General features: G+C 36.8%; 1 protein-coding gene across 2 annotated transcripts in view; it reads left to right on the top strand.

The window, feature by feature from the left end:
- Positions 1–24,560, top strand: part of CNTN6 (contactin 6) — a 278,170-nt gene that overhangs the window by 160,111 nt on the left and 93,499 nt on the right. For both annotated transcript variants that reach the window (XM_045530967.1, XM_045530968.1), the window contains exons 5-7: positions 4,836–4,931; positions 19,364–19,567; positions 21,629–21,731. In XM_045530967.1, the coding sequence (XP_045386923.1) occupies positions 4,836–4,931; positions 19,364–19,567; positions 21,629–21,731 (403 nt within the window). The remainder of the gene's footprint in view (positions 1–4,835; positions 4,932–19,363; positions 19,568–21,628; positions 21,732–24,560) is intronic.

Here is a 24,560-nt window from a genome sequence, read left to right as displayed (position 1 = left end):
TGTCCCTCCTTTGCACCTTGCTTGCTCCAGGAGAGAGCATATGGCCCAGTAATTCTTTAAAGCTCATTTTATGGGCCATTCTCAGGCACTTCCTACTGGCCTTTGGAAGGGAGCCTTGTTTGTGACTGCATTTTTGCTTATGCTCCTGCCAAATGTTTCCTCCAAAACCAGCAATAAAACCACAGGACCCAATAAGCCGTGGTCATCAGAATGGCTTAATGAGAGCAACCTCAACAATCGGGGTCTTTAACAGCAACCAGCACAGCAGGATTTGTACCTCGTACACAAGGACAGCCTGGGCAGGTCACCTTTGCGGTTCATGGGAGTATCTCCAAATATTATAAAATTTGAGATCATCTCAGGGAGCAATCTCAAACTAAGCTATTTTCCCTTAAGCAAAACTGGATACGACAAAAATAGAAACTGGTGGTTCTCTCTGGCTCTCCTTGTAGAAGAATATATCTAGAGTTCCTAAAAATCTTACAGAGCAAAGAAAATGCTCATCGGATGCTCCTCTAACTAATTCAGTGGACCTTGCCCCGGAAAATTATCTGAATAAAATCATGTTTCCAGCTAGCAGGAAGGTATTTGAAATACAGATTGGATACATACAATAGACCTTGTTCAAAGCATATTCACGGGAGACGGCACCTTGTTTAAACAAGGCAAAATTATGTCTTGTCTATGATCTATGTGCCATTGAACAGTTTTAAAATCTGAATTATTAATTAAAACCTGTGAACTAGTAACATTTTGGAATGACTGTTTTGATAGCTAACAGGAATTGTGTAACTTTCGAGAGCGGTTGATTTCCTTTCATGTCATGTCAGCCAATAGAAACCCCATTGTAATCATAAAAGGCACGGAAAAATTATGTCACAAGCGGATGCTACTTAAGTGGAAGTGAACATAGAATACATTAAAGTATCAGTGGCCTTATCAGCTGTGTGTTATAATGACTTCTGATTAACCGTGAAAACATGATTGATGTCACCGTGCGTGTGGAGCTCTGACAATGTGATATTGGAGAATTCAATCCAAAGCTTGTTAATTTCATAGAGTCTTTTGATTTCTCATTACTCCTTTGTGACAGTGATTTGTTTTTGTGACCACTAAAATGTAATCCCAATTTAAGGGGACCTTTCAAAAATAATAGTGAGGAAGAAAATCCTTAAAATTGTCACCCGTTATTACTACTAAAAATAGAAACAACGAGCTATATATATTGATTTTGGTTTTAAAATACAGTTTGTTAGGCTGATTTTTATTAAGGAGTCACATTTAAAAGTGATGCAAACCCAAGTCACAAAAGGCTCCAGGTTCAAGGCAATAGTTCATATCAATGGTGCCAACGTATGTAGGGTGATTGAATTATCCACGGCCAAAGAAGAAAGGGAGCATATTTGATTGAAAATCCTCTATGAGAGACACACCCACATGCAAGGTCCTAAATTAGCATAAAACTAAAAACTGCCGATCAAGTGCAGGTGAAGAAAGGGAAGGGTGTGTTGTTGGAGTTAAGTAGAGTCTATCCTGGCCAAATATTTGTATTATTAAAAGTAGAGAATATATAACAGTTGCTGAATTTCCATATCGGATCTAGTACATTGTTGTTATTGAACTCTACACGGATGGAAAAGCAACATGTACAGAGAGAACACTTATTTGGAGAGATAAATTGTGAATGCTTTAAATAGAAACATCCACCTTCCATTTATTGGAACTAGACTGTGCTATTTAATTTGTATTTGTAGATTCGTATACCTGAACTTTGTATCAGTCAGGAGAAAATATAATGGTTTCTCCTAATCACTTAGAATTATCACTAGTAAGCACCTACTCTATTCCAGGCTGTAGTCTGGATACATTAAATTCATTATTTTATTTAATCTTTATAACACCCCTCCTAAATAGGTATATTTATTGCATCTTCTACCTTCCTAAATGACCTACCTAACCCGCTCCCATCTGCTTCATAGAAAAATTTAAAACCACCACCCCTACTCAAAACTTTCTCATCTCACCAGCAAAAACTCTGCAGTACATTTTATACCAGCACACATAGCATTTGTACTGATTCCTCTTTCCTACAAAGGTCAATCCTTCCACATGGGCTCTGATTACTATTAATACCTTTCAGGCTTTACAAGAACTTTAATCTATGTCCTGAATCATCAATTTTTTTCTTTACTTGATCGTTTATGTCAGTATAGTATTCTCGCCTAATCCTTTTATGTTCGTCCTAAATTTGCCTCCCCTTCGTAGCCAACCCCAAGGAAGTTGCACACCTGTGCTCCACATCCTTAACTACTGTCTGCTGTCTACTCCTCAGTTCATATTAGCTTCTCCTCCAAACTCCACTGAAACAGCTCTTGCCAGGATCACATATGAACAGTAACACCTTTTGTCCACGTCTTATTCCACCTCTAGTTGCTACTATCTGAATCTCCTCTCCTCTCTCTCATCTCTGTTGTTCTCTACTCTGCCTCTAAATGCTGGAGATTTTCAGGGTTAGATACTAGATAACTGTGTCCCAAGTTGCTCAAGCCAAAAATTTAAGAGTCATCCCATGGGAATTATAATCATTCCTATGACTGTTAAGTATTGTCTGTAAACTGATATATCTCATTTTTATAAACCTGAGTGCAGAGCTCATATATTTCATAGCCTTTATGACATTGCCACTTAGATAAACCACAGATAATACAAATTAAAGATATCCAAAATGGAATACTTGAATTCCTATAAATGATACCAATAATTTATTCCAATTATAAAGAAAACTAAAAAAAAAACCTATGCATAACACATAATTTTTAGAACATTTTCAAAGATAAACAGAGATGTAAGTAAAGATTTAGTAATCTCCATGTTCATTCACTCCTCTGAGATAACCAATGTGAATGTTGAAAATTAACTCATTCCATAACTTTCTTTATGCCAATTTAACAAAATACTCATATTTAGCTTTTTACCTTTCTTTCTTGTGTAATGGGATAATGCTGTAGCAATTTTAGCTACTTTTCTTCTTAACAGTATGACATTAAGAACTTTCCAAGTCAATCCATTTAGCTTTAATTTATTCTACCTAATCAGTGGTGAAATGACATTCTATACATGTTCCAGATATTATTCAATGATTTGCACTGATGTATTATTAGGTTATTTCCAGATATTCTTTTTGCATTTTTAATACAATCCAGGTATATCATAATAGACCATCATGTCTTCCTTACCACTATTGTCCCATTGAAACTTATCCCAGCAACTATGCACCAGGAATACTGGCTACTTTTTAATACCAGAAAACTTCCTTGCATTTTCCATATCTAGATTTTTAGTGCTGCTTTTTCTTTCCGGAAGGAATGCCTCCCCTGTTGCATATCACCATTGCATGGCTATCTCTTTCTCATCCATCAGATCTGCAGTTTCTTCCTTTTCTTCACAGGATATCTTAGTTGGGGTAAAAAGTTAAACTATTGTAATAGATACCCCCAAATAAATGCCTCAAACAAGATAGACATTTACTTATCTCTAATATGGTAATCTAGAGTTGGTGTTCCAGATCAGCTGTTCCAGGTAGTCATACAAGTACCCATGTTAATAATGGCTCTTCTGTGTTTAAGAATTGGCTTCCAAGATCTCCCATAACACAGGCAATCTAGGTGGGGGTGAGGGTGGGTGGATGGAGAACATCAAAAGCTGTGGAAATTTCCTCTCTAATATAATAGTTGGAAGCTTCACTCATCATTTCTACTTGCTATGTGTAGCTGCAAAGGAGTCTGGGAAATGTATCCTCTGGTTTGACAAGTAGTTTGATCTGTAAGTCTACTAATAATATTGTGGAAGAAAGGAGAATAAATCTTGCTAGACAATTAGCAGTGCGTGCCTCAGGACACTTATCACAGCTTGTTTGTGTGATATTACGTATTTGTTTGTTTTATTAACCAGTCTTCTAGTCTTCCTATAAGATGGTAAGCACAGTAATGGTAAGCTACAGGCCTGTTTTATTTATAAATATATGTTGTGCTCATAATATTAATATCATTCCTGTCTTTTAGTAAGTACTCAGTTCATTGAATGTCTGACTAAATGAAAAGATTTTATAGGGGAAGAAGAAGTTAAACAATTCACCTATTCCTGGAGACTGCGTGACCATTATCTGGGAATGTCAAAAGATTTAGACCTCAGTTGGATGGTTTAACAAGATAGCTAGTAAACTCTCTTCCAACTCTAAATTTCTATGATTCTTCAATGTAGGAAATCACGACATTCCAAATAAGATGATGAAGTGGCTTTGTGAAGGAATTGATAGATCCAGAAGAAATAGAAAATATACTTTCTGTCTCATTGGTTCTGTCACATGGAACTCTTTGCCTCATACCATAACATCTTAAATTCTCATAGATTCCAACCACACATTAACATGACAACTATTAGTCTAAGATACTAGAAGACTGCAGCAAACTCGCTATGTACCTTTTTATAATCATACCTTTCCTGGACAGGAAAAGTAAATATGTGCTGGGTTAAAAGATTTCCTATTGGGCTACTGACTATCTGGAAGAATAAAAGTAAACAAATATTGAGTAATGGCAACAAATGCCTTTATCACGTACTTTGTTTAATTATATTAACAAATATAATTTGTTTTATGAAAACACCAACTTAGGGGAAAGAATAATCAGTGCAGATAAATTGATCATCAACTGAATTCTCTGGTCAGCCAAGTATGAGTATCCATTACCCTTAATAATAAAAGTATGCTTAAGATTCTTGTTTAAAATGTTTCTTCCACAAAGTAATTCTACACCTGCTTTTATTTGTTTTCCAAGATATTGACGACTTTGAAACCAAAATAAGAAGCACGGTGTCTGTTCGAGAAGGTCAAGGTGTGGTGCTTCTCTGTGGCCCACCGCCACACTTTGGAGGTATGCAGGGGGTAATTTGGGTCACACTGTTAATATGACATAGGCACTTCAGGTTTTGGAACCAATGATAGCCTTTCATCAAATCAAAGGAACTATGAAAGCTCTTCAAGTTCATCTGCTGCACCCAAACAGTTTTACATCCAAATATTTTCTTTTAAAAATATTTATTTAAGCAGCCACTCAAAAAATATGTCCTTAAGGAGATGGAGCACAGCACTGTACCAACTGTGAGTGTGGGGCTTTGCAGTGACCACAGCTGTAACCTGGTGCAGTGACACACAGACTTCATGACAAGGGGCAATTTATTTAACCATCTTTGAGGCTTGGTTTCCTCATCTGTAAAATAGAGATGCAAAATGATATTTATAATTTAGTGCTGTTGTAAATGTTAAATGAGCTAATGAATGTAAATCGATTAGTGCAATGAGTAGAACTTTACTCAAAAAAGGAAGTTAAAAATGGTTATTTCTTTTTTATTTTGGGGCTCTATGGAGAAGAAAATTCCAAGCAATGCTACTTTTGACAGTCTCACATTAACCATTGGAAGAGAAAGTCATCCCATTAATTGGAAACACATTTGTGATAGCACCAAATTAGCATATTTCCTAGCAATGGTGAAAATCAAACAGTAAATACCAATCTCTACTTTAGAAGAATCTGGATTGGTCAGTGAACTAGCCTGTTGCCAGGGACTGAATCCACCTACTGGGATTGTCCTCCTCTTGAATTTCTCAAATTTCAGATGATTTGGTAAATTTAGTCACAATTCTCAACTAACAGTGAACCTGGAGGAGGTAGTACGAAAACATCCATGAAGTCATTTCATTTGGAATTATCCAATATCACACTAACTATATTAAATAACAGTAAGGACTTACACAGCACAGATCTAAGTAGTTTACATGTATTGCATCCTTAAATCCTTACAATAAGCTTTGAAATAGACTAGTATAATTATGGTTTTACAGGTCCAGTGCACTGAAGAGAGAGGTAGAGGGAGGTTAAGTAACTGGCCCAAGATCATACAACTGGCAGGCAATGGAGCCAAGATTCAAATCCAGGAAGTCTGGCTCCCAGACTCTCATCTTTAAACCACCACTGCTTCTGTTGTAGTTGACTCCCATTCTGGAATGGGAGAATTTTGAAAATATATAGGATGCATGTTTAAAACTAAAATGCAAGGAGCTTTTTTCTAATATCAAACCAAATCTTATTTATGGCCTTGAAAAACTTGAAAAGATTTTTCTATCATTGTTTTTATTTTTACACAACCTCATGAAATGTCATTACAAAAAGAAAACTGATTCAAAGTTTACAATATCTTAGTCAGTACTATTACCAAGTATTATGGCATTGTGCTCATCTGAAATGACAGGGAGAGTTACAGTGCTTTCAATGCTATCTTGGGATAAAATAATATTATTGAAAAACACCCCAAAATTGCTTAGGCTCTTTGATGGTGCTTATTTTTTAACCATATTGGAAGTTATTTTCTAGTACCATAATCTAAGATGATGAGATATGCAAAATTATATCTGTTGTGCAGGAAGTCTATGTCATTTTATGCTCTGATGTCGTTCAAAGATTCTTGACATTATTGAAGATTGTTTTCAACTTTGTTTACTCTGATCAGGAATAATAGAAATGTAAAATATTTGTAAATAAATCAGTCACATGAGTCAAAAATCAAAAAAAGCAGCCAGGCAAGGGAGCTTTCCTTTGTTACCTTATCACCTACTAATGTTAAAGGAATGTTCATCTTTTAAAGCATGTAAGGCTCTCATTATAATAGTACTCATGGGATTAATGCCTTAAAATTAAATAAAAAAATATACAAACCTGCCTTGAATTAAGACCTTTGCCACTGAATAATCTTGTTGAATGGGAATATGGCAAACTCACTTCATACAAAATTTCCTTATGTCATAGGCAGTGTTTTAGCATAATTCCAGGGATATTTGTTGGCTGAACTCAGTTCCATGCAGTTACGGGACTAAGGTCCCCATTTCCATGATAGCTGACTGTTGAGGGCCACTCCCAACTTCTAGAACTGCCTGCATTCCTTGGCACATGGCCCCTGCATTTTCAAAGCCAGCAACAGAGAATCTCCCTCACATCAAGTCCTTCTAATATTTCAGATCTCTTTAGCCCCTTCTTTTGTAAAGGTTCACTTGATGAGATCATCCCCAGCAAAGATAAAGTTACTTTCTTCAAGTCAACTGTGCCATCTAATCTAATCTAACCAGGAGAGTGATATCTTTTGTTATTCACAAGTCCCACCCTTAAATTGAGGGAATTATGCAAGAGCATGGATCATTAGAGGTGATCTTAGAATTCTCCCAACTACAATATGTTTTCCAAAAGTTTTTTTTTTCCTTTTCCCATATCAAATTGCTCTGAAGACTCTATATTTTCTCCCACACTTGGATGTCACAGAGAGATGCCCTAGGAATATACTAATAGATGCAGATGGGCTTAACAGGGCAGGGAGGAGCAAATGTTGGCATGGCCAAATTATTTTTTAAGTCTCATGTGTGAATATTAATATAGCTTCTCATAAGGAAAATTACTACCAACTTCATAGTGATAGAAGGCCACAAAAGCTGAAATTTTTACATCAAATTTTGGACAATTTAATCCTTCTGTCTTTTTCTACATAACCAGCCAGCAGCAATGAGTTTCACAAGTATTTTTACAGCAAAGGAGAAATCATATTAAACTTGATATTATCAGAGTATCCTGAGAGCTTTATACTTTCTTTCTAGTATATTCACAGAAATGTATGTAAGCCTTTTTTTAACAAGGCAAATACATTTCAGTGTGTTTCATAAAAAAAACCTTACAAGAGAGTGAGAAAAATTACCAACATGGCTGAATCGCGTAAGTTTACCCAACAAGGAATGCCTTTGGGTCTTAAAAATAAACCAAAAAGTGTCTAGATGGATTTCCCATATAAATGATTGGTCACAACCCAATGAAACCGAGTAGTCAACATAAACCAAATGAACAGGTACTGTTATGTAGCTGTCCTTTCTTCTAAATAAGCAAAAGGAGACCTGACTCCAGTATAGGTCTCCTTGTGGATGCTTTCTGCAAATGCAGATATGCTACCCCTCTAAAAAGGGACAGTTTATGAGCAAAGGTTATTCTAGCAGAGAAGGCACCATAGTGAAGAAGAAAAGGAACACAGGCATTAATGCTAGAACACAATCCTGGACACTCTATAACTTCAAAAAGTGACATTTGGAAGCCACTCTCTGTAGTCTGAGGGGTGGAGTACATTCCCTCCTCTAATTCTATTTCCTAATCAGAGATGACTTCCATGATTGTAATTGAGTCTCCGTCCTTAGGGCCAGACTCAACCCTTCTTTCTTTCTTCCCAAAAAACCCAGATCCAAAATATTTCAGAGAAATGTAGTTTTAACTGAAGTTTTGGGGGGAGAACAGAGAGGACTACAATGTACATCTGGTTAAAACTTTATTGAGATTCCACATTAATCATCTCTTTCCATTCTCCTAAACTCTCTCTCATTGATAGGCCATGACTTCCCCATCTCCTCTCACAATCTCTTCCATTATCTTTTACCATGCTGCTGCTCAATTTGGATACCTATCTCAGAAAAATACAATTCTCCTTTAGCTTCTCAGTGCTTGGCAGAAACAAAATTTGGTAGTCAGCCAAATAAAAATAGTTTTATTCCATTATGTCCCTAGAAGGCTCTAAGGTCAACCCCCTACACACAGGTTCATGTGACAGAAAGAGACAATACAATATTAATTTCACTCATTTATTGAAGGGGCAAGAAAGGTATCATTGAGTCTTCAGCTGAAATCTGAACTATATGCAGAGAGGTCTTCCCAGCATGAATTCTCACTTACCTCAAGGGTGAGCTTTTGTTAAGTGTCTCAGCCACTTGTAACAAAGAGCATGGGCAAACCATTTGCAATAGGGCTGAAGGCAGAATTTCCTTTAAATTTTAGAATAAACATAAAATCTTTGAAGCCAAAGCTACAGGGTGTGTATGAAAATAAGTAGTCAATAGATCTTCATAAGCTCAGTGAGTCAGCCTAGCCTCATACAAACTATTATTTAGAAATGGCAGAATGAAGGAATGGCACATGTTTTCTAAAATAATTAAAATCACCTTCACTGTGAAATAATAGATTCACCATATCTAAGTTGAAATATACTCTTTCCTTTATTGTCTGGATATAAAACTCTCAATCCTGGGCTCATAAAAATTACGAGTTTAAAATTTGCTTTAGAGGAAATATTCTATTTCCCCTTCAGATCCAACTTTTAGGTTGGTAGAACAATTGAATTTATGCCAGTAGTTTGGATCATCCATGTCTGTAGCAGGAAGATAGCATTGTTGTCAGAGTCCAGTGTTTGTATTTGCGTCAATAAAGATGTTGACAATTCAACTTAGAGTGAAAATCATTCCAAGTAAAGGCTCAAAATTGTGTTGTAGAATAAAGAGGAAGATTATGTACAGAAAAAGTGCTAAATTTTCATATCCCCTTCCTCCTAGTCAGTGTGTTTGCTGTTTCTGGAGTGAATGAAAGTGTTGTTGACTTCGTAGATAGGTCAAATGGGCAACAAATATGTTACTCTGGGGCTCTTTGAATGTGTAAAAAGCAGACAGGCTCAATAGTTGCTTCTTAGTAATAATAATAATGATAATTACCCTCATTATTAAACTTGTACACTATATAGTCACTGAACAAATATTTATTGTGTACTATACTAAGTGCCACTCATTTTTCTGCATTTTAGAGATACAGTAGAGAAGAGCAACAGAGTCCTTAGATCCATGAATCTTAAAGTAAACAAATGAAGCAGGACAGGCTGCAGTAAAAGCTAGGAGAAAAATAAAAGTGGATAGGAAATGGAAGGTGTTGCTCTGGTATATTCTGAACTAAAAGAGGCATTCATTGTTATTTGAGAAAACAAAGAAGTGAGGGAGTGAGAGAGTGAGACATATTGAGTAAAGGCAGCTTAGGTTGAGGAAATGGCATCACATGCAAAGGACCTGTGGTGGAATCATGTCTAGCATATAGGAAATACAGCAATATGGTCAGTATGGGTGAAGTAAAATGAGAAAACAGGACAGTAGGTGAGGATGTGAGGCCCTACTTTCAGACATTTTAGAGCCTTTGGATTTGGCCACGAGTGAGAATAAAATGCATTGGATGCTTTGTACAGAAGGGTGACACACATTCTCTGACTTTCATTTTTAAAAATTTACTCTAGAGAATAGATCACAGAAAGGCAAGAATATAAGCAGTTAAAAAGTGATCATGATAATTCAGGGAAGAGATAAATGGTGGCTTGGACCAAAATGATAGTGGTAGACAAGTGGATAAGTAGAAATCTTCACTACACATTTAGAAGGTATAACTAAAATAATTTCCTGAAAGATTGGATGTGGATTGTAAGAGAAAGAGAGGAGTAAAAGATAACTTCAAGAATTTTTGACTGAGCAACTAGAAAAATGGAGTCTCATTAATACGGATGAGGGTAAGGGAGGGGGAGCAGGTTTTGGGATGAAGGAAATCAGGAGTTTGTTTTAGAACATGTTATCTTTCAGATGGAAATTAGATATGAGTGAAAATTTTGAGTAGGCAGCTGGATTACGTGTTGTAGGGCAAAAGATCTGTTTTGAAGAACTAAATTGGGAATTCACCATGTATAAGTCATATTTAACGCTACATGATTGGATCAGATAATGAGTACCTACTACGCACTGGGCACTCAACTCAGCATTTGGTATACCCCATTGCTTTGGGAAAACCACTCCCCAAACCGAGCTTTCCTCTAAACTCCACAATAATCAACACAGAAGAGGATTTCTGTGACCAAATGTGGGGTTTTTCCCCATACACTAAGCAGGGGACACCAGCTGGGTGTCCTCTAATTCACTTCTGACACTACCTGGAGATGGTGTCAGATCCCACAGGGTGGGGACTCAGTCCCCAAGATGGATCCCCTTCTCCATCCCATCCCCCCCCCACAGTACCAAGTTCAGGTCTCCAGAGCTTCTGACTGGCTGGCTTCAAGTTGAGGTTCCCATGACCCCCTCTCTCTTTGGGTTTGATTAATTTGCTGGAGCATCTCACAGAACATGTTTACCAATTTATTATAACAGATATTACAAAGGATATAGTGGAAGAGAGGTGTAGGGCGAGGTATGGGGGAAGGAGCATGGAGCTTTCATGCCCTCCCTGGGCATGCCACCCTCCAGGAACCTCCTCATGTTCAGGTATCCAGAGGCCCCAGAAACCAATCCTCTTGGTTTTTATGGAGGCTTCATTACATAGGCATGATTGACAACCATGTAGAAATGTGACTGGACAAAAAGCACATGATCTAAACCTAGCGAGCCCTGTCTGTTCAGATTCTTCCTGGCCTCCCTGTGTAGCATTCCTTCCTCCAGGGGGTGGGGCAGGACCCTCTCTGGAATGAGGGTGTTTTGACCCACAATCAGATTAGAGTCCTGCCTTGGGCAGGTGAAAGGAGGACAAGAGAGGGTCAGAGAGAAAGATTCTGTCTCCTGAGGCTGCTCCTGAGGCCTAAAGCGCCCAACATTACAACAAGGACTGACTGAGAGTTATGAAACTCCAATAGGAACCGTGCATGAAAACCTAGAGAGAGATAGATATAGACATATAGACATATCATAACACCACAACTCCTCAACAGCATTTTCAGAGAAAATATCTCAATTTTACAAATTGAGTAATCATGTTAAAGATGTTAGTGTTAACTTGGACAAGATCTTGCACCTGGAATTCAAGGGATCTTGTCTAAACCCCACTGAATTTATTCTACTACCTGATTATGTCTGGCATTATATGGCCCAGAAGAAACGCTTAATAATTCTTCAATAAAGTCTACAAGGAGATGGGAGGATTTCTTTTCTGTACTGGAGAATATGTAAACAGCACCCAGAGAGGTCGATTGACTTGCCTGAAATCAGTGTACAGTATGAGAACCAGGAAGCTCATGCGTCTTCCACTCTTCATAGCTGACCAAAGTCAGCTCCCTAGAGAGTTTATCTGCTTAGGTTCCACACCCCACATTCTCTCTCTCCACTTTCAGACACCATTCACTTCTAGTAAGCTCGTTTTACTTGCTTTCCAGTCCAACAAACAGAACTCTTCTGTTACATTTGTAGAAGCCAGGGTTTTTCCACATTGGTACAGTTTGCGGTGGGGACGGGGTGCAGAGGTCATTCTTTGTGGTGAGGGATTGTCCTGTGCATAGTTAAGGTGTTTACCCATCTCCCCAACCTTTACTCATTAGATGCCAGCAACAACCCTTCCTCCAGCTGTGAGGAAAAAATGCCTTTGGACATTGCCAAATATCTTCTAGAGGGCAAAATTATCCTTTGTGGAGAACGACTGCTACAACCCATCTTATTTACTGCTACAACCCAATACATTCAATATATTGAGCTCACCTATACAGAATGGGATTGGGAAGAAAACGAGAAGTCTAGTCTTTGTATTTTCTGACGTGTTCAGGCTTCCTTGGAATCGGAGGTTTCCCAGCAATTCACACAGAAGCTCACTGTGTTTTCATTCCTTCTCCAGGCAGGGCTTGCCAGTGCACAATCAGCCCCAGAGTTCTCTGGAACTTAACAACAATAGGAGCTCAGAGGGCTTTTACTTAGCGGTCATTCCCAGGCCATAAAGACTGCTATCTCCATGATTCCAAACACGAGGTGTGTAAATCAAAAAGGATCTAATAAAATCTATGTAGTCAGGCAGTAATTATGAAACAAATGGGAGCTCATGCAGCAGTAGATTGTAAAGGTATCAGGAAGTTTTCTGGGTTGCATCATAAACTTGCTCTGCACTAATATCAACGACTTCAACCTAGAAAAGGAATTATTTTTCTTGGATTAGGTCTTTGCCACTGAGCTAGTATAACCATGATTTACAACCCTAGAACCAGTCACGTTTAACCCTGGAGCACTACACAAGGTATGCAGTAAAGTACATGCATTCTAGAATATTCCAATGGGAGGATTTATCCACTAAATCTGAGTGCTATGCTCCAAATTCTTTACTCATTTATTTTCTACCTCAATAAACATACTATCCATTTTGAGATCTGTTGTACAGAGCCAATAGAAGTTCTCATTGTCAATTTTTACCATTATTTTTCTCATTCACATGCAATACTTCCCCTCTAATAAAAATTACATCCCATATAATGGGTATAATTGTACATATCTTTTTTGTTTGTATTTTAAATATTACAGTACAAGATATAAGGCTGTAAAAGATGTCAAAACATAATCATGCTCTGCGGAAAATAGGATTTGTTGTATGCTTGAGAGAGCAGCAGATAGAGTCTTCAATTGCTTACTGCAGATCTGCCATTTCTAATAATAATAAAATTGTAGAGGATGGTTCATTGTGAAACTACAGAAAATGCTTCAGGACGGGCGGATTATCATTCAGCTCTAATGCTACCGCTGAATCATCACAGGGAAAATCATCACAACCATTAATAACCGATAAATGTCATAGATGGTGGAGAAAATATTTAAAGATTCAATGGTTTCAACCTAAGTGGCTCATGAATTATACATTTAATTAAGAAAAGCCAAATGGGAAGGTTTTTAAACTTCCAATTTGGAAGGTATTTTTTTTTTCTTTCCCCATTAAAAAATATACAAATTAAGCACAGCAGTGGCTGATGCTGGAACAAAATAGATAAAAAGCCCCCACTGCAGGCTGGCTGTTTGGATGAACAGGAAATGACTGTCCCTGGGGAGAAGGGAGCAGGACATGGTGAGGGACACAGTGACAGGAAGGGCAGAGGTCTGGATCGTTTTCTGCAGCTGCTGCTCACTCTCTCCCGCTCTGCTTCTTCACTCTTCAGATGCAAAGATTGTGCTGGCAAATCTCACAAATCCAGACCGTCCCGGGCATTCTGTTTCCACGAGCTGAGAAACATCCTTTTCTCCAACACACCACCCAAAGGCAATTATACAAGGCGGCCACCGTTTGCAACCTAGCTATTTCCCTTCCTAGTATGAATATGCAGAGGAGACTTGAGTTTTGCTTTTTGTATCAATAACTTCCAAAGTATGGTTGCAGACCCCTAGGATCTGGATTTTCCCCTGGGAGCTTGTTAGCAATGTAAATCTCCTGGCTCCTCCCCAGACCTAATGAATGAGAAAATCCGTGGGTGGCCAGAGCTGCAGGTGATTCTGATGCACAGGGAAGTTTTAGAACCTCTGCTTTACAGAAGCCCATTTTAGAGGGAAGAATTATTTCTGCAAGATTGTAAATCTGTCCTATTCCCTCCCAATATTAGCAATAAACACTTTAGAGCAGTTTTTTGTTGTTGTTGACACAGAGTCTCACTCTGTCACTCAGGCTGGAGTACAGTGGCACGATCATGGCTCATTGCAACCTCAAATTCCTGTGCTCAAGCCCTCCTGCCTCAGCTTCCTAAGTAGGTGGGACTACAGTTGCACACCACCACACCTGGGTAGTTTTTTTTTTTTTTTTACTTTTTATTTATTTATCTTTTTATTTAGAGATAGGATCTTGCTATGTTGCCCAGCCTACTCTCAAATCCCTGTCCTCAAGCAATTCTCCTGCTTCAGCCTCCCAAAGCAGGGATAGGGGATTACATGGAGTAATTTAAAATGGCAGATTAGCCTAGGAGAGAGATTCTTAGGAAATTGGCCACAAATCAGGCAATGTTGATAGGAGAGGAAATGAGTAGTGAGAAGAATCTGTCTTAGACTGTGAGTAGGGTTGGATAGGCAGAGAACTTGGGAGTTTGGAAGGAATGCTGAGGGTGAGGAAGAAGAGCCAAAGAGAGGAAACTGACATAGAAAAAGAGGATCAAGTGTAGATACCTAGGAAAGTAGAAAGGTGGTGTTAGGTGGTTTTAAGGAAAAAGCAAAGATTTGGTATCTAAGGGATCTAGGTTCAAGTCCTACCCTCTCCACATGTTAACAATACGATTTGGGGAGATTATACTCCTGGCTCCTTCACCCTTTCTGTGTAATGGGCATATGAGCAATACCCACTTAGTCTCATAAAATTCAAATGCTGGGATGATGAAATGAAAGTACTTTTAACATTTATTATTATTCTTTATGTAATCTTCCCAATTTCTGGACTAGATTCTTCCAGTGGCTTCTAAATATTCCACTACTGAAGAAGGATACACCCCATACAGGAATAGAATGCAAAGTTTTAGCAGCTAAGGTAAAAATGAATTCACCAAAGGGGAGAAGAAAATTACAGTCTCAGGTCCCAAGATTATAGGTTGAAGAATGCAAAGATTTCTTAGGCACCAGCGGCAACCTGTAATTTCTAAGTGAAAGGGGTTACATTGGATTTCAGAGCGCTAAAGCTTATTTCTCTCCCCAAATAGACACTGAATAAGGATCCGTAAGCTGAGACATGGCCCTGGGAATTTGCTCAAGATTGTCTTTATTTCACAAAGGTTCAAAAGATGAGGAGTCAATGACAACGGGAGAATCTGCACTACATTTTTTCCTCCTCTTTATATTGAAGAATAATTTACTATCTAGACGATTCTCTGGTTTCAAACAAAAACCCTTTGAGCATTTCTTTGGTGGAGACAGAGCAACGGGCTTAGAAGTGAGGCAGCAAAGGACATCAGTAAAGAAACTTTGAAGCAAGAGACCACATGGAATGATGAAAGACTCCAATAGGGACTTGCAAAAGAAAATGAAGATTCAATACCTGAGAACAGGGCAAGAATCTCAAAGCATACTTTCAAAAATAAAAAGCAGACTGCATTTATGCATACTTGATCTAAAAGCATAAACTCATGGAGATCAAAGGAATGTTGAGAGTGGAGTAAACCATTCATAGTCTAGGTTTAAACACCCAACCATTGTCAAAATAAATCTTTTTCTGTTTTGTTTTTATAACACCCCAAACAATCTTCATCCATACTCTCTCTGCTTGATCATTTCTAATGGTAGAAAGCTCACTACCTCATAAATCATCCACTGCTGTAGTTCTAAAGTTTATATTGTTCTTCATTGTATCAAGAGTCCAGTAGCATTCTATAATCTCCAACAGCCACAAGTCCTGCTTTTGCCTCCTGGACCTTGGTAGAGACGATTGTATTTAACCCTTTGTGCACATGGCAGCTCCTCAATGTATGAAGACAGCGCTAATATCCTTCCAAAATCTTTTTCGCAGAGTCAAAATCAAAGTGTTTATCACTGTCTTCTGTGACTTAAGCTTCCAGCCTTTGCTACATTTTGTTATCTATCTCTGGATACACCTGAGATTTTTAATTCCCCTTCTATAAGGGGCGCTCTAAACATAATATTCCAGTTCAGCTGCATGAGTCATTTGGAAAGTGCTGAAAACACAGATTCCATGATAGATCGCTCAGACATAATGAAAGCAAATTGCTAGGAGGAGTTAGCTATCTATTTTAACAAGCTTCCTTAGTGATGCTAATGTGCATCAGGTTTGGGAATCAGTGCCTGAATAAAACATAATACTCCCATCCGAACAGTTCAGAGGAGCAATAAAAAATGTTATACGTCTTATTTTTACAAGTTGTAGCTCATTCTGGTGTTTAGCCTTTCTGGCACTGTTCTCACCCTGTTGATTCTTTTCTCCATTTACACAAATAATACACAGCAATTTAAAATTCTAATATGACAGAAACACATTATGTGGAGAGTAATAGCCTTTTATATTTCCCTCCACTTACCCTGAGAAAACCACTGTATACATCTCCAGGTTTTTAAATGTAATAATTTGTGTGACACACACATACGAGTGTCCACACTAATTGTCGAGGGCTTAATCTAAACATATTGATTTATAACATGTTTTTCACATTACAATGCTGCCTGAGTTTTTATTTTTTCTATCTGACACAACTTTTGTAGGTTTAATGGCACTTTCTGCATTTCCACATTTTGTGCAAAAGTAGCATTTTGCTGCTGTTTTTCCTGGTCATACCTTTACCTCATGTCTTCTTCATTACTGGGAATAATATCAGAGTTTTGTCTATATAGATGACTTTGTTTCTATTGAGATCATTTACCAATTGTAAGAAATTATTTTCTTCCCCCCCCAACTATTAATGGTCTTTTTCTTGATAGACTCACTTTTTTCTTCTTTCTCCTTTCTTTCATCTTTTTTTCCTTCTTTCCTTTTTTTCTTCCCACCTTCCTTCCTTCCTTCTCATCTGCCCTTTTTGCCTTTTTCCTTCCTTTCTTCCTTTTTTTCCTTCCTAAAATCTGGTTCCCTAAGTTTATTGTTAATGCTTCATACATTTTTTTTTCTCAGTGGAAGGAATGATAAAATGGCGACATTCTCTCATTTCCACTTTCCCAAGAGTTTTTCTCCATAGCTCATATTTAAAAGTCCAGAATAGCTGTCAATTTGTGTTGCTCTGTCATTCTTTTGAGAATTTAAATTCAGTAGGATTAGTGAAAACTATTTCAGGTGGTCTGCTCCCAGCCGAGGAAGCCTACTAGAATATATCAGAAATGATTAGCTTCTTTTGTCTCTACCAGGTATTTCTTCTGCATTCAGTTTTTAACATAAGTGCAGTTGACATACAGGACCTGAGGTCTCTCCCTGGACAAGAGGCCTCTAAATGCATGAAGTGCCATCCTGTGAGCTGTGATTTCCAAGTGTATGAGTGTCCATCCATGTGATGATATTTTTGACCTAAGGGCAGTATATTTCCCTTCTCCACCCCCAGTTCCTATACATTCCACTAACTTTGGGGTCCCTTTTCAACCAGCTCTATTCTGCCACTTCTCTAGATGTAGTTTTATTCTACCTTATTTCCAATACACCTAATTTCTTAGCCTTCAGGTAGAACCATACTCACCAAACTTTAATGCATAAGAATATTTTTATTTCCTCAAAGATTTCTAGCTAAAACAAAAAATTGACAGCGCACAATTTTTGTGAGGATGTGGTCCAACTGAAATTCTCATACATTGCTGGTGGAGGTATAAACTGGTACAACCATGTTGGAAACTTATTTTGTAGTTTCTTATAAAGTTAAACATATATCTACATATGGCTCATTCCTAGGAACCTATCCAAGAAAAATGAAAATGTGTTCAGTTTTATACAAGAGTGTTTATTTCAGTTTAATACATAATTCCCTCAATCTGGAAACAATCCAGATAAATGCTCATCAACAGAAAGGTGGCTAAAGAAATTATAGAATACTCATAAGATACAATACTGTTCAGCACTATATAATGGAAAGAAGTACTGATAGTCATGACAACATAGGTGAACATTAAAAATATGCAAAATAAATTAGACATAAAATAGTCCATTCTGTTTGATTCTATTTTTATGAAATCCAAATAGTAACAGAAAATAATCTATGATGATAGAAATCCAGTAGTGATTGCAAAAGTAGAGGACTGATCAGAAAGAAACATGAGAAAATTTCTGAAGAAATGGCAATGTTCTGTATTTTACTTGGGGGTGATGGTTACATAAGGTATATAATTGTTACAACTAATTAAACTGAATGCAACATCTGTGCATTTTAAGTATGCTCATTATATCATATATATATTAATAGTTATCTGTAAGATTTCCACAGAGAGACTGCTGTTCAATAAGAGAGATGTGGCCCTCTTTCATCTTCATGCTCTTGCTATTGACTATCTGAGCTATGTTTGTCTACTCTTCTGTTGCTTGGATAGTTCTCGTCCATCCTGTTGGTTTCCACATGGAAGAATTTCTTCTGAGGAGTCTTTTCTGACCACAAATCATGCTGGGACCCTCCTCTGGGCTCTCTATAGCACCTTTGTCAAAGCATATGACATCCAACATTTAGATTATCCACAGTAGGGGTAGTTGGCAGTAACTGGTGTGAACTTTATGGGGCACAGGTTTTGCTTCATTATACTCCAAGACCTAAAACTGCCACAGAATAGCTGCTCACAACTTATGTAATGATTGAATAGGTAAACTCCAAAATCTGTGTTAGAGTCTTTGAACTTAAATTTTTAAGTTAAATTTTTTAACAAGCACTCCTAAGTATGTTTAATCCTTCTGACAACACATTGAGAAACACTGCTTCAAAATGAGCATTGCTGAAATAATTCAGTGTGCATTTTAAGGCTGTAACATTTTATGTTTCTTAGAGCTTTTCTTAACAAATCCATTCACTTATCCCCTTCATATCCTATCATCACATCCTCAATCCAAAAACGTCAATGATGGGCAGGGTGACCATATAATTTATCATCTAAACTGGGATATATTTAAATATAAGGGAATATTACAATTATACTAGGACATCAGCTAGAAACTGAGCAAACAGGGGCACAATTTTATCCCAATTATGAAGAAGTAGGAAGCAGAATTCTCAGATAAGAATGAAGTAAAAACAATATTATTTTTCTGCTTTTCAGATTTATCTTATGCATGGATCTTCAATGATAACCCTTTATATGTCCAAGAGGATAATAGGCGGTTTGTATCTCAAGAGACGGGAAACTTGTACATTGCCAAAGTAGAACCATCAGATGTGGGCAACTACACTTGCTTCATAACAAACAAGGAGGCCCAGAGAAGTGTTCAAGGACCACCCACTCCATTAGTGCAGCGCACTGATGGTAAGATAACAAGTTATCTTGGGAATATACTTTGTCGCAGCTCTTAAAGGCTGGGGAAATCTGCAGAGTTTTCTGTTTCCTTCTTATTCAGTGGAGCCACATCATCTATGAGTTTAGGTTCAATTCATACATATGATAAAAATCAGATATTATCAAAAATATAATAGAAAATTCTCTAATTCACCCGCATGGTGCAGTATACATGGTTCTGGATGTACCTTGCCATCTCCTTTCTGGCATTGTGACAGCTTGTCTTTTCTTTGCTTAAAGACTATTTTATAAAAAATGATGTTTGTTTGGGGGAGTTGGCGTGTGTGTATGTGTGCACGTATGGGTGCTGCAAAATTTATATAAGTGAATCCATATATTTTTAAAGAACAGATGTTGCAGCTTCTTATTAATACTCCCTTTTTCCATATTTGCCTTTTATGTTCACCCTTTATTCATGTCTGGCAAAATGGGAAAATAAGTTCACATCCAAGGAAAGCAAAGCAAGGCAACATTAATTATAAGCGTTCCAAAGAAGAATGAAACACAAGATTCATACTAATTATATTCCTCTAAGGAGCATAATTCAGACTGGTCTCTGATGAGTTTTTTAGCTTAGTCAAGTCATAGCTAGTGCAAGATTTAAAGAGCTAGACAGTCTAAGGGAGTCATTGAAGTGGAAAAATCCTCTAGTTGATTCTTTAATTAAATGTTCACAGTGGGATATGTAAAGATAGAAAATCTGTTGGTGTATTTTATGATCAGTTTCTGGACTTGAAATGCAATACCTCATGGAGTTTCCCTCCCCCCTGAAGAGTTTAAGAAAAGCAAGAATGTAATGCTAATAATGGCTAACAAAATTATGGAACCAGCTCCATAGAGGAAGTTCTTATGACAGAGCTTTTATAATCACTAACCAGCCAAATATATTTTCAAGGGTCTTAATTCAGATTTCAGCAACCATTAGATCTATGCATAAATCCAATTTCTCCCCTTCAGTGACTAAGAGTACTCTATTCATGACTGGACAAGCTGATAAGCCAGCAATATGCATGGAGATTCTGCCATATTTTTCCTTTTTTTTTTTTCTTTCTACTCTTAGTTTCTGCTTCTCCCCTTCTGAATTCCTTCCTTCTTCTATCCCCTCTAATCCCTTCAACACATTTATGATAAAAATAGACCAGAAGCATTACATGTAATGTAACATAAAATCAAACCTCTTCTAAAAGTGGGCATGTAAGAAATATCACGTCAGGAGAGTTAAAAAAAATCAATTTAGTTATATGAAGTAGCACTCTACCTTCTTAACCATAACCTTTTTGAATGTTTATAATGATCAAGGTCTTAAAAAGGAGGTATTTTATTTTATATATATATATATATTTTATAATTTTCACATTTTCTGCAGTTATGCTGGCCATCAATAATCCACTTAAGGTGTTTGGTATAAAAATAAAAAATGGTCAAAGTTTTTAAGAATCTCAAGTTGTCACTGATTAAGTTAATTAAGTTAATGAGTATGACCTACATATATATTTCTGTTTCTTACAACTTCTCTGGTAGGTAGTCTATTTACAATACATTAGACCACTGTCTTATTCTTAGCTCATATTCACAATTCCTTGGGTTGGAAATTTTAAAATGGTAAAAGCAAAAAATTTTTATAGGTGTACAGAAAATTTATTTAGCAGTAAAACCTTATTGTACTAACATACAAACATTTATGTCTTTATTTCAATTAGTGTGATTATTGCATGTTTTGCTATGGAAATACTGATAATTTGGACTAAGTGGTGCTGCCTTAGACTTTTTACAGTGTTAACTGAAAAATTCCTTATTCCTGGTCAGATCCGGCCCCATGAGTTCCATGAAGGGGAGATAGATCTTAATACACTAGGGAAAGATCTTTTTTGAAAACTCAGAAGCATTTTAGAATCTTTACGTATCCAGTTCTTAACTGGCAACAATAATTCTCATTAAAACCAAATAATCAGATTTTGGTTAATGAAGCATTTACTTCATAGACAACTTCTATTCTCCAGAAATGCTGCTAGCTCTTTTGATATTTAACAGGTGTGATGGGGGAATATGAACCAAAGATTGAAGTGCGTTTTCCTGAAACTATACAAGCCGCAAAGGATTCATCTGTAAAACTGGAATGCTTTGCCCTTGGAAAGTAAGGTTTTTTTGTTGTTTTGTTTTTTTCCTGGTTGCTTTCATTTTTTTTAAAAAAAAGAAATCTTTTTGTTATTCAAACATTACTCTAAGGTAAATTACCAAATAGATTTCAAATGCTGGGAAGTAGTGGAACTTTCTGATTGGAATTTAAACAAACATGTCTAATACTCTGAAAATGATTGGGGCTGCAATTCTTCCCCAAATGTGCTAATATTTCCTCTAGTTCGAGCATAATGAGACCCATTTAGGCAGCACATTGCAAGGAAATAAGTGCACTTGTATAAGATGGTGGGTGAGTCACTAAACCTTTGACATATCCTTCACTTCATCTGGTCCCACATTTTTAAAAGTACATTACGTGGAGCGTCACCTTGCTTAATTAATCAACAGTTCTGATAAGTGAAAAACCAGCACTGCTCATTTCCAAAGAAAGAGTAACTAATGTCCATTGTTCACAATGGAGGATTAGAATTGAGCCCAACCTTCCCTAGCAGTGGAAGCATTTTGTTTTACTCAGATAAAGGTTTATCAGGGACAGGTTTGGAATATAGGTCCGCAGAACATACTTTGAGTAATAAAAGACTTGACTCTTGCTACGAGTTCTGAGGGCTTACCCCTAAATCCAAAGTCTGTTGCAAAGATGGCCATCACATTTAAAAACAGTGATTTATTCTCAAAAGGCTGGAAAACATCCTTAAAAGTCTCAGTCTTTTTATTAACTAAATATACTCAGCAATCCAAATAATACTAGTTACTAAATCTTTTAGTTTCCTTCCTATGGATAAAATTTTGTGTATCTTTGGATTCAATGTCTCAGTTTATTAGTTTCTCATGAATTTCAGACTATATTTTCATATGGTACTGATCTCATAGTATTTGTTCAATAAATAATTATTGATTGATTAAATGATTCTTAAGAAAGTGACAAATTGGGCTTCAAACCAGTTTTTATTTGTCTGCCATTTAAGATGTGATAAAATTTCACCATTTTCAAGCTTCCTCAGAAATTAAGGCTTACAAAAATAACATAAAATGTTTGTCAGCAAAATACTTTGAAAAGATGATGATTATTTTTTAAAGAAAATCAATGAAAGATAGTATCTGGAAAGAATATTGATAGCTTATTCCATCATACTTGGCATCAGGAAACATGGATTCCTGAAATAAAAAAAATGTTCTTATATAATAAAAATAACTGAAAATTACGCTAGTTCTCAAGAATCTAATGAAAATAATTTATTTGCTAAGCACCTATAACTAAGCATTTATGATATGATGTATGTAATTCTCATAATCTTTCAGAGCAAGTCATATTTTCATTATATATGAGAAACTGAGGCTCAGATTGGATAAGTAACCTGTTCAATTTCATGCTTCTATTAAGAGAAGGAGGGGCTGGCTGTGGTGGCTCATGCCTGTAATCCCAGCACTTTGGGAGGCTAAGCTGGGAGGATCACTTAAACCTAGGAGTTCGAGACCATCTGGGCAACATAGCAAGACTTCATCTCTACACAAAAAAAAAAAGGGGAAGAAGGCAATGGGCAATTTAAACCTTGGCCCATCTGATTTTAAGTTTTGAATTTAGGAACTTCTGAGTAAATGGCAAGATAACTGCTTTTGAAATTGGAGGTAGATGCAATTCCCAATTTTCTCAAGAGTTATTTTATTGTTAGCAAACTTGCTTATAAACTCTATGAATATTTACATATTCTCATCTAAAAGGAGTTATAGTGATACTTGCCTTGCATATTTGTTGTGAAGATTAGAATGGATAATACAAATAAAACATTTAGCACCAGACTTGGCATTTAGGCTGCAAATGTTCATTGAATTATTCTGAACCCAAAATGCAAATTCTATTCTACTTTGTATAACCAGCGTTTGTGTTAGCAGGGATGTTCAAGCTAAAATAGGTATCTCAAAGAGTCTATAAATTCTCATCTCTCCCCAACCCAGTCCTCTTCTCTCTGCCTCAAGGTTGCTGAGAGTATAAAAGAGAGAAAGTAGCAATCAGGGTCAGATTTGGAGTTTAGAAAAAGGAACATAAAAGGAGACAACATGATCAATATAGTTTTTGAATTTGCTCTTCATTTTATTTATTTGTGTATTATTTAAACATATAGAAAAGTTAAAAGAGTAATACATGGGCCCTTTACATGAATTGATCACATGTAAAAGCTTTTCCACATTCCCTTTCTGTCTCTCTCTCTTTCTCCCTCTCTCTATACATGCGGGGACACACACACACACACACACACACACACAAACATGCGCATTTAAGCAGAAGGGTGATAGTGGTGATAAATAATAACTTAGCCTGCATTTTGGAGGGCATATTTCTTCCACTTAAAATGTTGCTAAAGATCCACATCCATTTTCAGCCCAGCCTGCTATGAAATTGAGGGATGAAAGAAAGGAAAAAGGCAGAGGCAGGAAACGTTGACTTAGAGTTCACCGTTTGGCTTCACCATTTTGATCCTGTCGTGGGTATATGCTAAAAGAATTCAATGGAAATATATTGAAGAAGTGAACTAACATTCCAGTCAGGACAAGTGAAGCCTTGGAATATACGAAGTATAAGGAGTAATTTAGAAATTAGAAAATAAAAATGACTCATTTTTTATTAACCTCATGGTGATGGAAACAATCAACACATTAAAAATTGACAACCACATAAATTGCACAAGGTAAAATGCGTAATCTTAAAAATATATGGGGCCCTTTTGTTAAGACAGAGGGCTCCATTTGTCATTCTGTGCCAAATGTTATCTTGCTCTTACTCTGTAAACCTATTAACATATCTTGATCTTGCTCTGTAATCCTATCT

The sequence above is a fragment of the Lemur catta genome, chromosome 18, assembly GCF_020740605.2.
Source record: "Lemur catta isolate mLemCat1 chromosome 18, mLemCat1.pri, whole genome shotgun sequence".
Lineage (NCBI taxonomy): Eukaryota > Metazoa > Chordata > Mammalia > Primates > Lemuridae > Lemur > Lemur catta.
Note: the sequence above shows the minus strand (reverse complement) of the source record. Positions and strands in the feature narration are given on the sequence as shown.